The sequence below is a fragment of the Bufo bufo genome, chromosome 6 (assembly GCF_905171765.1).
Source record: "Bufo bufo chromosome 6, aBufBuf1.1, whole genome shotgun sequence".
NCBI classification, from domain to species: Eukaryota; Metazoa; Chordata; class Amphibia; order Anura; family Bufonidae; genus Bufo; species Bufo bufo.
Genome location: NC_053394.1, coordinates 299,072,646 through 299,085,007, shown reverse-complemented (window position 1 = coordinate 299,085,007; position 12,362 = coordinate 299,072,646). Strand labels below are relative to the sequence as shown.

Genomic DNA, 12,362 nt, shown 5'->3' with positions numbered 1-12,362 from the left:
TATATAATGACTTGCATTTGCCTATCTGCTTCATTTCATAGCCCCCCTGTCATATTGTACATGCACATTTTCTATCCCATATTGCTTTGCCTTCTCCAATAAAAATATGAAGGTCACAAGCCTGTCTTACCAAGGTGATCGCAGCATCATCTATGGGGCCACTGTATTTAAATTGAACACGATGTCTCTCCATATCTGCAAAATATTCTTTAGCCTCTTTAGATGTGCTGGTACCCAGACCTATAATAAAACAAGCACATTTTAGATGTTAAGCAAAAATATGCACCATTTCCGTAGCAAAATAATTTCATTTGTTAGTGTCAGATAACCCCTTTAATGTTGTCACAAGCGTGCCAGATCAATAAAGTCAGCAGGCCTGTCATGGACACCATGGTGTTGTCAGTGAGGGCAACATATGGGAGCTGACAGGTGCCCTTTAATGCACTGAACACAATCTTCCCATCGGGTATAAGTTCTACTTACAAAAATATTTTACTAATACATTCATATAACTGACTTTTAGCCCATGTGATCGAAATTAACAGGCAACACAAGTGTGGGAACTCTTCCACCATAAGAATATGAAGATGGTTCTTACTTGCCTGCCAGTACTACCACACAGGGTTTTAGAACAAACCTTTGTAGTACTTTATTTTCCAGGTCTTGTGACTTTCAGTGTTATTCTTCCACTCTTCAAACTCAGGGATGCTGTAGAATGCCAGTTCCTGCTTATTTTTAGTGACCTGCAAGTAGAGGTAAATAAAGGGATAAGTGCATAGAAAACAACAAGTCTGAATGCATTTAAGTAATAAAATAGGCAAATCTCACCTTAATGATAGGGGTGATGAACTCCTCCAGAAAACAGTGCTTCAGCAGGGATGGCCAATTGTGATGAATGAAGTTGATCAACAAGCCTTTAATATGGGAGCCGTCTTGATCCTATAAAGACAAAAGTAGAAAACAGTTGGTAAAGCAGAGTTCCAATAACATTTAGGAACATAAATTCTATTTAATACATATGCAGCACACTGCAATTGCCAGTTTCTTTCAAACTATTGGAATCCATTACCATCCACTGCCTGTTAGCAGGGAGGCCTCACCTGATCTGTCATAATCATGAGCTTTCCATAGCGAAGACTTTTCAGGGACTCCGCATTTTCATAATCTTTCTTATACTGCAGACCCACAATCTTAATAATGTTGTTTATCTCAGCATTCTCCATAATCTAAAGATAAAATACATGAGAAAGTTAGAAACACACAAAAATGGGCTAGAAAGCTATTGGTTAAAAACAGCCCTATTTATCCATGTAGAACATTACCGGATATGCGTAAATGTCACTTTCTGGGCATGTAGGATAGTAAACACTCCTATAAAACTCACTTGCTTGTGTGAAGCCTCCCGGACGTTTAGAAGTTTGCCTCGCAATGGGAACACACCATACCGATCTCTTCCAACAACACCCAAGCCAGAAACAGCCAGTGTCTTGGCTGAATCTCCTTCAGTAAGAATAAGGGTGCAATCTGAAGAATGTTTGCTGCCTGAAAAGGAAGAAGCAAACTTTTAGAGGTCTAATCACCATTAATATGTATAAAATGCTAATTCATAAATATCTGCCTGACAGCTCTAATACAATTACCTGCATCATTAGCGTCATCCAGTTTGGGGATACCCTTGATCTTTGTGTGCTTTACCGCAGAGCACTTCTTATTCAGCTGGGTTTGTGCTTTGAACTTTACCCAGTTTAGGATGCTTTCCACAATACCACAGTTATTTGCCTGAAAAAATAGAAAGACAAAAAGGGATGACAAAAAAAACATTAACAAGACAACAAATCGCACTTAAATTTACACCAATGCCTACTGCTTGGAAAGGTATAGTAAATTACTAGCTTTTCATACTCTTAAAATAGATACTTACCGCTTTAATGAATTTCTCAGACAACACACATTTAGATCCAAAGCTTTTTGATTGCAATGTCATGTTCTCCTTTGTCTGGGAGTCAAAGGTGGGATTCTCGATCAATGAATTTACAAAAATCCACATGTGGTTTTTCACCTGGGGGAAATATATATAAAAACTTAATACTATTTATATAGCACTAACATTCTGCAGCGCTTTACAAATTCAGAGGGTTCATGTACAAACCAAGAAACATCACAATGTAACTGGCTTATACACAAATGAAACACTAGGAGTGAGGGCCCTGCTCACAAGAGCTTACAATCTGAGGAATTGATGGGTGACACAAAGTAGTACAAGCAATTCTTCACCTCAATTATCTGAGTTGCATGGGTTTTTGGTCTCATGGTTGGATACTGCATGTGTCACTCAGAGCAGAGGGGATGTAGTAAAGCAGCTCAATTCACTAAGCACTTCACAGTGAGGACAAGCCCTGGGCGCTTGAGAAAGCAGAATCTCACAGAACAAGGCCTCTTTCACACAACCGGGGTTTATTTTTTTTCTGTTTGCGGGCCATTTTTTGCATTCCGTATACGGAACCATTTCAATGGTTACGCAAAAAAAAACAAAAAAACACACGGCATGTACTCCATATGCATTCCGTTTCCGTTCTGTTGAAAGATAGAACATGTCCTATTATTGTCTGCAAATCATGTTCCGTTACGGAAATGCATCTGTATCCGTTCCCTTTTTGCGGAACCATCTATTGAAAATTTTATGCCCAGCCCAATTTTTTCTATGTAATTACTGTATATGCCATAAGGAAAAACAGAACAGAAATGGAAACACAAAACAGAACTGTGAAAAAAATTACCGCAAAACACTGAAAAAGCCATACGGTCGTGTGAAAGAGGCCTAAGGGTACGTCTACACAGCGATTTCAGCTGTGACGGCAGTCATGCAATAGCAGCGCAGCTGCCATAGGTATAAAAAATTAAATGCAGGGCAGGTCCATACATGGGAATGTTTCACACAAGTAACTTACCTGAAATGGTTTCACTGAAACACCACCCTTATTTTTTTTCTTCACGACATCAATAATTTTGCCGATAATTTGATCTGCAACAAAGTCAACATGTCTGCCACCCTAGGAAGCAAAAGAAAAAACAAAATGCATTTAGAAACAGGGTTAACGCAGTAAAATTGGCATAGCAGACCTTCTGCCTCAACTACGGAGAGATACCTTTGTGGTAGCAATACTGTTGACAAAGCTGATTTGCTGGAAGCCCTTTTCACTCATAGTCAAGCACACTTCCCATCGATCGTTCACCATTTCATGGATGACTTTCAAGGGGTTACCAGTCTCATCTAGTTTTTCTTTGACATACAAATCCACATAACTGCGGAAACCAGACACCTGAAAAAATAAAAATTAGAGAGTGAAAAATACAACTTGAGGCTCCACAAAATGGAAGCAAGTCCGTTAAAAACACAAAGTACAACTTACAGGAAGTCTCTTGCCATTCAGAAACACCTTCACCCCCTTGGAGGCGCCAGCTATATCATAGGCTCTCCGAGACATAAGTGCCACAATGTCCTTGTCCAAAACTTGCATTTTAAATTTGCTGAGATCCGGCTGAAATGTGATGCAAGTATAGTCCACCCCATCAAAAGATTTGATCTTCGGCTCTCCGGTACTAGACATGTTATTGGTCCAGGTCTGTTAAAGACAGTGCGTTGTTAGAAAAACAAAGGACATAAAGGTGTATTGCAGTTGGAAGTTATCCTCTTTCGATAGGATAGGGAATAATTTTTAGATCAGTGGGGGGGGGGGTCCAACCACAGGGACCTCCAGCGATCACAAGAATGGGGTCCTGTGGCCAACAAATAGGGGGGCCAGTCAAGCATGCGCACTGCTACTCCATTCTCTAAGGCAGTTCTGAAGATAGAGGTTTCTCACAGGATCTTCTGGGGTGCTGCAACTCTCTTCTATTATAATGCATTACATAAATCTATATACTATAGAAGAGGAACCTAAAGTGTGTGATGCTTCACCATTCTACCTCTATTTCCACTCACTGCCAATAGTTGTAGGATGGATTTATTATGCGCCACCTCTTCACAGCCAGAAAATCCATGTCACCATAGGAGCTTATATAGGTTAACAACGCCTGTTTGCAATATAGCAATACCTACCTGTTTAAAGACCTTCTTATATTCCTTGCATGCAGTTTCCACAGTAAATTTAGTACTGAAGATGTTACATAATTTAGCACCATAACCATTGCGACCACCTGCACACAGAACACAGAGAAACAATAAGTCAGACAAGAACTGGGAGCCAGAGCACATAATACCAGTTGCATACACAGAAGAGAGGAGGCCACATTGGAAAGATCAAACTGGGCCCAGCATTATGGCGCCAGGTTATGCCATCCAGTAGAGAAAGGCATGGTCCAAAAATTCCACAAAACATCCTACCAAGAATAAAAGTGCACCGACCGACCTGTAACTTTTTTCTCGTCATCATCATAGTTACTGGAGGTCAACAGTTGTCCAAAGATAAGAGCAGGAACATAAACCTTTTCCACTTTGTGCTCAACAACAGGAATACCCTTCCCGCTATTCCACACACTGACTGTGTTGTTCTCCCTGCAAGACAAAAAAATAAGTGATAGTTTTGTTACTTTATTAAACATTAGAAAGTTTCTTAGGTGGCTGAGCGCCACACAATGAAGCTACTTACGGGTCAATTGTGATCTTGATACATGACATTGTTGGATCCCTTTGCTTATTATCAGCGGCATTTACTGAAAAAGAATAGAAGACGAAACTCTACAATAGCCATGATGATTTCACTACTGGATAAATATATAGCGATTTTAGAGAATAAGCTCTGCTACTGACTGTATTCGTGTCGGCTCTGCATAACCTTACCTAAGATTTCATCAAAGATCTTATACAAGCCAGGGACAAATGTCACTTCTCTGCAGTTCAGTCCCTCCTCTTCATCATGCACCCACATTTGCTGTAAGAAATAAGTAGACTTAGTACAGGGCTTTCCTTTCAGCCGCCGGATCCTGGCAGAGCAAAGGACAACTGCTAGAATACCATAAAATAGGTCTATTGCTGTAAAACTAAGCCCACTTCACACACAGTATTTTGCAAACCAAACCCAGAAAAATAGAAAGGAAAAACTTATGCCTATTCTGGGTTTTGGCTTACAAATATTGATAAATACCAGCCATGTGAAAATGGCCAAAGGCAGATTCTCCAAGGTAGATTACTGCATGTGATAAGTGCAATAGGAAAAACTGCACAATAAAAATCATCAGTTATAATAAAACTCCCCAAATGTTATAAAAACTGCTTAGGAAACTAAGTGGTATGTGTTCACCATTTTATTTCAGGTAGATGGGAGCAGCACTGCAGTAACCACCTCCATATACCACATACTGGAGAGTATTGATCCTGCCATATGGAGGCAGCGCTCCATGCGAGTGCTGTTTCCTGTTCATTACACTGCAGGTCATCTCCTGTGTAGTGTAATTACAAGAACTTACTCCATACAAGTAATTATACTGCACTTCAGAGATGACGGGCAGTGTAATGAACACGAAGCAGTGCCCCTCTTCATAGAGGGCCACCTCTTCTTCAAACAGCTGATCACAGGGGTCCCAGGAGTCAGACCCACACCAACCAGGTCATCAATATATATGGCAGAACAACCCCTTTAAAATCGGAGGCAGGGCTGGGAGATAGACCCCATTGATCCGAAATTAAGGATCTAAAAAGGGCACTAGAGTATAAGGTGCCAGCATCTCGGATGGCTGGGAGTGCATAGGCAGAGGATCTCAATACCAGAAAAAAATATATATATGTTTCCAATGGTCCTCATGCATTCTGAATGGAAAAAGAGATCCATTCAGGATGTCTTCTGTTCCAGGTCTTTGCCGTGTCACTCAATGACAGACGAGAAATCAAATCCCATCCATTTAATTCTGGTATAGAGATCCAATACCGGATCTCAATACTGAAATTAAAGGGGTTGTCCGGGTTCAAAGCTAAACCTGGACATACCCTTATTTTCACCCAGGCAGCCCCCCTGAGGCTAGCATCGGAGCATCTCATGCTCCGATGTGCTCCCTTGCCCTGCACTAAATCGCAGCATGGGCTCATTTGTTTATCGTAACACACTGCCAGGTTGGAAGCTTCCACCCGGCAGTGTGTTTGGTGACGTCACCGGCTCTGATGGGCGGGCTTTAGCGCTGCCCTAGCCGCCCATCAGTGCCGGTGACGTCACAGTGCTTCCTGGCAGCCCCAGCACATTACCGGATCTCCAAAAATTGCCTTTGACCTGTGTGATTTAGCGCAGGTTCAAAGGAGAGCATTCCGATGCTCAATTCAGGGGGGCTGCCGGGGTAAAAAAGGAGAAATGTCCGAGTTCAGCTCTGAACCCAAACAACCCCTTTCATAGCCGCAAGTGTGAAAGTGGCCTGGGACAACCCCTTTCCGAAGGCCCACGCCCTGTTTAGCTAGCACGTATATACACACATGCAGGCAGCGCTGGGATTTAAGCTCCTGCAATCCAGCAGGAGCAGGTCGGGTCCCTGAGGAGAAGACAGGAGCGGTTTATTACCACTTCTGCCTTCTCCTGTGCCATCAGGAGAGCGCTGAACCAGCGCATGTTGCAGGGAGCAGCAGAACCACTTCCTCTTTTAGTCCCGGCAGTCATGACTGCTGGGGGTGTCTGGAGCAGGGACAGAGCTGCAGGGTCTAAGGAGACAGAAAGTCACCATAGTCGCCCAGTTCTCTCAAACATATACATGTTACATATGAAAACAATAGTCACAAAATAACTATATTTAAGAAATAAAAAACACTTTAATAATTAGCAGTTTTCTTCCAAATTAAACCTAAAAACTCTTAAAAAAAAAAACAAAAAAAAACATTCTAATAAAAAAAGTCAAAAAAAATATTTTTTTGGTAGTTAAATAAAAAAGACGGTCACTAAACCACCACATGCACAAAATCACAAAGTTCCCTGGACATTCAGGCCCAGTCATGAAAGGGTTAAAGGTAGTCTTTCACCAAATATGACTATTACAGACCACTCAGATCAGGTTCTCCATTACTTTCCCCAGATTACTATGGAACCTTTCATCTTGACGTCCATCGCCGATTTGCTCCAAAAAACACTTTAATACAATATGGTAATTAGGTTCTGAAGGCGCCCAGGGGCGGCGTTCATGCGGCCGGTGCCCAGGCCCCTGGGCGCTTTGCTTAACAAACCCTTCCTTTCATCCCTCTGGCCTGCCCTTGTTTAATCTGATTACCTCCTCCTCCCTGTCAGAAATCCCGCGTCCTCGCCACTCCACACATTCCCGGCGCGTGCGCACTGCATTGCCCATTATGGGAAGAGGAACAGGGACTTTCAATGTGCATGCGCCAGCCTGCGCAACCCGATCCAGACGGCGGAGGCACAGGATTTCAAACGGAGAGAGGAGGTAATCAGATTAAACAAGGGCGGGCCAGAGGGGTGAAAGAGGAGGGGGTTTGATAAGCAAAGCGCCGAGGGGCCTGGGCACCGGCCGCATGAACGCCGCCCCTGGGCACCTGGACTGCAATATGAAAGGTACCATAGTAATCTGGGGAAAGTAATGGAGAACCTGATCTGAGTGGTCTGTAATGGTCATATTCGGTGAAAGACTCCCTTTAAAAAAGGTAGGAAGTCAACATAAAAATCCTAGAGAACCCCTTTAACATCTGATCCTGCAGCACAGACCAAACTAAAGCCCCGAACGTTACATTGCAGACTGAAAACCCATGTCTAATCCGATGTATTAAGTCCATCACTGAGGCAGTACACTCCTTACCTGTGTTACAGGCTCTACAGAGCCAATGTAGGTGTCAGGACGGAGCAAAATATGCTCCAATTGAGTCTTCTTTTGGTAAATTCTCTCAACGGAAAGGCGCTTGTTATCATCCTTCTTTAGTTTATCGACTGCGGTCTTATTCTCAAAGAGAGGCTGGAAGAGAAAAGACAACCGTAAGTGAGGGAAGCGGTAAGAACACCCAAATCTTACCTTCTTCTGCAGCACCTAACAAATCTGGAACAGCATTACCTAGCCATTATTTAGTCACCCCCAGCCCTGCAGTCATTGTCAGACAACATGTGGGACTGTCTTCTCCATTCATTTGTATAAGAGCTCAGAAAACAACCTCCCATACAAGTGTAGAGCCGAACAGGATACTTCTCCATCCACAGCATCCAAAGGAAGAGGAGGGGGTTAGGGCCCCAATCTGAAGATGTGTGCAGGTACCAGAGCTGGGACCAGCATCTAGCAGATATTTAGGGCAAGCTGGATCGGTGTGTCCCGGATGCTGCCATCTTCACCCCTGCAAACGGCCTTGTATGTATTTATCGACTGCCTGCAGCCCTCCATGGATTCTGCCCTCCTCCACTGTCTACAATCCGTGCAATCTATGGCGCTGGCTATCAGCTACACGAAGGGAGAGCCCATTATCCTGCAGACACATCTGGCAGTGGTGTATCGCCTGAGAGCGGGGCAGCTGAAAGCCAAGATGCCAGATTAGGTCACGTGACAACAGCCATCAAGGGGAAGAGTCGGGAGTCCACCATAAACAAGATGCTTGGAGGAACCCTGATGGCCAGCTCCACTGGGAGGTGAGCAGCATTAAAGGGGATGTCCGGGCTTTTATTACTGATGACTAGGGATGAGCGAACTTCTGTTTTCAAGTTTGGCGTCCAAGGTTCGGGTTATCTAAGAATTCCGTTATAACTTATGGTCCGTGGTAGCAGAATCCATAAGGGAATTCTTTGATAAGCCGAACCTTGGACGCCGAACTTGAAAACAGAAGTTTACTCAACACTACTGGTGACCTGTCCTCAGGATAGGTCATCAATAACAGATCGGAGGGGTCTGACACCTCCGTCAATCAGCTCTATGAGGAGGCGCAGTGTCCTCTCTTCCTGCCAGCTGCTGCTAGGTATGGTCTTTGCCAAAGACTTCGGATACAACCGATTGGTGGGGGTGCTGGGTGTCACATACTGATGACCCATCCTGAGGAGCCCGGACATACCCTTATTTTCACCCAGGCAGCCCCCCTTAAGGCTAGCATCGGAGCATCTCATGCTCCGATGCGCTCCCTTGCCCTGCGCTAAATCGCGCAGGGCACAGGCTCTTGTTTTCAATAACACACTGCCATGCAGAAGCTTCCGCCCGGCAGTGTGTTTGGTGATGTCACCGGCTCTGATGGGCGGGCTTTAGCGCTGCCCTAGTCATTTTACTGGCTAGGGCAGCGCTAAATCCCGCCCCCCAGGGCTGGTGACATCACCGGGGTTCCTGGCAGCCCCATGGAGAGCCCCGTTACGTCATTGGAACTCCAAAAAATGCCTTTGCCCTGCACAATTTAGCGCAGGGAAAAGGAGAGCATCGGAACATGAACTGCTCTGATGCTCCTGTCAGGGGGGCTGCCGGGGGGGGGGAATGGAGGGATGTCCGGGTTCAGCGCTGAACTCGGACAACCCTTTTAACTGAGCTATGCTTTCTGCTCCATTCACAGTGCTAGTCCAGATGACAGAGGGAACCGCTGATCGGTGGCATACCGAACTCCTAATAACTGAATATTGATGATCTCTCCGGAGGACAGATCATCAGGAGCTCGGAAAACCTCTAAGGCCTCTTGCACACTAATGTATTTTTTTCGTTTACGTTCCGTGGATCCACAAAAAAAAAAAAAAAACGGAAGGTACTCCGTATGCCTTCCGTTTAAAGGGAATCAGTCATCAGGATTTTGTGTATAGAGCTGAGGACATGGGTTGCTAGATGGCCGCTAGCACATCTGCAATACCCAGTCCCCATAGCTCTGTGTGCTTTTATTGTGTAAAAAAAACGATTTGATACATATGCAAATGAACCTGAGATGAGTCCTGTACGTGAGATGGGACAGGACACATCTCAGGTTAATTTGCATATGGATCAAATCAGGTTTTTTTTACACAATAAAAGCACACAGAGCTATGGGGACTGGATAATGCGGATGTGCTAGCGGCCATCTAGCAACCCATGTCCTCAGCTCTATACACAAAATCCCGGTGACTGGTTCCCTTTAAAGATAGAACATGCCCTATTATTGTCCGCATAACGGACAAGGTTAGTACTGTTCTGTCATGGGCCAGATGTTGCATAAAAAAACTGAATACACACGGACGTCATCTGTATTTTTTGCGGACCGCAAAATACTTAAAAAGACATACGTTTGTGTGCAAGAGGCCTAAGAGAAATGTATCTCACCGTTTGTGTACTTTCTGGCAGTATTACTTGAGTACAGTATGGCAGTATTATTTAGGCAGCACACAGATAAGTGATCCCTGTTGTAGTCACAGCCGAATACACAGGATGGATCGCGGCAGAATCCACCCAATTTAAAAGTTTTAGGGGATCAACCAAGACAGACTTGCAGTCCCATACTAACCACTGTATGGGCATGCTGGCACCTGTAGTACTCCGACCCGGCTGTGGAGCGGGACGGTTCATTCTGAGATCCGCTGCAGCGGTCATGATGCACCCTGGGGTGGTCTGCCATCGGGGCATGTTCACACTGAGCTTTTTTAGGAAACCTCCTGCAGGATGCAGTTTTGAAACATATGGAAGACACATGACATCCCTGCACTCAGGCCTATACACAATCACACCTAGAAGTGAACATGCTGGGAGCTGTAGTACTACCACTACCTGCAAACCCGAACCGAGTACCGCGCGACCATTTCCATAACGTTCAGGGAAGCAGGTCACGTGGGGACCCACAGCTAATGTGCCGACGTGGAATAGCATTGCCACGAGTGGACACGCTGGGACTTGCAGTTCCACACGGCCGCTGACCGGCAGTGTACAGACTGCGCCACATCATAACCTGCCTCGTACTCCACCTTACAAGCATACTCACTTTGAGTGCTTCGATCTCCATGTTGAAACGTTAGACGATACCGACAACCTGTAGTAAAATCCGGCGCTTCGCCCACGACCCGCTCTCCCGTAGCTTCCTTGCCCTGTACTGTACAGCGACGGTTAGCAGCACTAACTTCAAACCTTTGCAAACCGCCAAAAGCCTAGAGCCAATCCGCGGCCAGTCGGGATCGAATTCACCAATCACAGGACAAGAGGGCGGAGTTCGTACGAATGCGCCAATCAGCGTGAGAGCCACTTCCGTCGTAGAGGTTATTGTATTTTGGTACGAAGGCCCTCGAAAAGATAACCAAGGAGAGAGCTACTTGTGGTGAGGGGCGGGTCCTTTGTTCTGACTGAAGGGAGAACGGGCCAATGAAATGCGGCTGCGGGTGATAGTTGTGTGAGCGTGTGGGCTGTGGGGCGTGAGGTCGAGTTCGTTTAAACTGCGTTAGGCTTTGGTTATTTACCGCCCCTTTTGTGGTCCTTGTAGTTTCCTAGGACGATAGTTACGTCAAGACTATTCTATGTACTGTTAGGGCCCATGTGTAAGGCTGGGGCCACAAGTGTTGCACTGCAGCAAGTAGAAATCCTAAGAGGGCTATGTTGCAGGCAGGTCGCATTGTGGTCAATGATGCAAGGTTGTACACGACCTGTGATGTGAGCACAAATCCTACAGTGCTGGAAGTGGTTCCACAGCATCCTGATCTCCAGGTCATTGTAGAGCTCCTCCAGGTGATATTAGTGGTGGAGAACGCTGCTATTTCATGCAGCGATCTCCTCTACAGTATGGGCAGGAGCGACCACTAATGCCTAAGATCTTTCCCACACTGACTCGTTGTTTGCCGGTGTTCTATCAAAAAACCCTACCCCGTGAAAATACCATACCCCACGAGACTTCCGGTGAAGCGATTAGCTGGAGAAGGGGGTGTGCGCCTCAGCGCAAGCGCACTACCACGGGTGCGCAAGCGTACTATCGGCCAGTGATCGCTCGCACAGCGAACCACCATCTGAACTCCCTACCCCTCAGTGCGCATGCGTGGACTCACGGACACCGCGCGTGCGCCCTTAGGGGTAAGGAGATCTGATGGTTGTTTATCTTCTGAAATCTCCTTACCCTCACGCACTGATGGGTAGGGAGTTCGGATGGGGGTTCACTTTGCGAGCGATCCCATAGCCGATAGTGCTCTTGCGCACCCGTGGTAGTGCGCTTATGCTGAGGCGCACACCCCCTTCTCCAGCTGATCGCTTCACCCAAAACATTGGGAAATATAACCTGTGATAACCCCCTCCAGCCGTGCTAAACACACGTTCAGACAATACTCTGGCTGCAGGGCAGGCCAGCACCTCCAAGGGGTAAAGGGCAAGCTCAGGCCACGTGCCCAATTTGGAGACCCAGAAGATGCAGGGGCAGAACCATCAGTCAATTCGTGTAGGTCTGTGCAAACATACTGCCCAACCATGTCGCACGTCCCCGTGATGTCCACGAT

The 12,362-nt window shown here is 45.6% G+C and overlaps 1 protein-coding gene across 1 annotated transcript in view; it reads right to left on the bottom strand.

The window, feature by feature from the left end:
- Positions 1-11,016, bottom strand: part of TOP2A (DNA topoisomerase II alpha) — a 37,520-nt gene extending 26,504 nt beyond the window's left edge. The window contains exons 1-16 of the mRNA XM_040436338.1: positions 10,874-11,016; positions 7,780-7,932; positions 4,841-4,931; positions 4,650-4,713; positions 4,410-4,555; positions 4,100-4,197; positions 3,411-3,623; positions 3,147-3,320; positions 2,949-3,050; positions 1,922-2,059; positions 1,641-1,779; positions 1,385-1,542; positions 1,101-1,226; positions 829-939; positions 638-743; positions 131-240 (exon numbers count right to left, since the gene is read on the bottom strand). Of these exons, the coding sequence (XP_040292272.1) occupies positions 131-240; positions 638-743; positions 829-939; positions 1,101-1,226; positions 1,385-1,542; positions 1,641-1,779; positions 1,922-2,059; positions 2,949-3,050; positions 3,147-3,320; positions 3,411-3,623; positions 4,100-4,197; positions 4,410-4,555; positions 4,650-4,713; positions 4,841-4,931; positions 7,780-7,932; positions 10,874-10,894 (1,950 nt within the window). The 5' untranslated portion in view covers positions 10,895-11,016. The remainder of the gene's footprint in view (positions 1-130; positions 241-637; positions 744-828; positions 940-1,100; positions 1,227-1,384; positions 1,543-1,640; positions 1,780-1,921; positions 2,060-2,948; positions 3,051-3,146; positions 3,321-3,410; positions 3,624-4,099; positions 4,198-4,409; positions 4,556-4,649; positions 4,714-4,840; positions 4,932-7,779; positions 7,933-10,873) is intronic.
- Between the last annotated feature and the right edge of the window lie 1,346 nt (positions 11,017-12,362).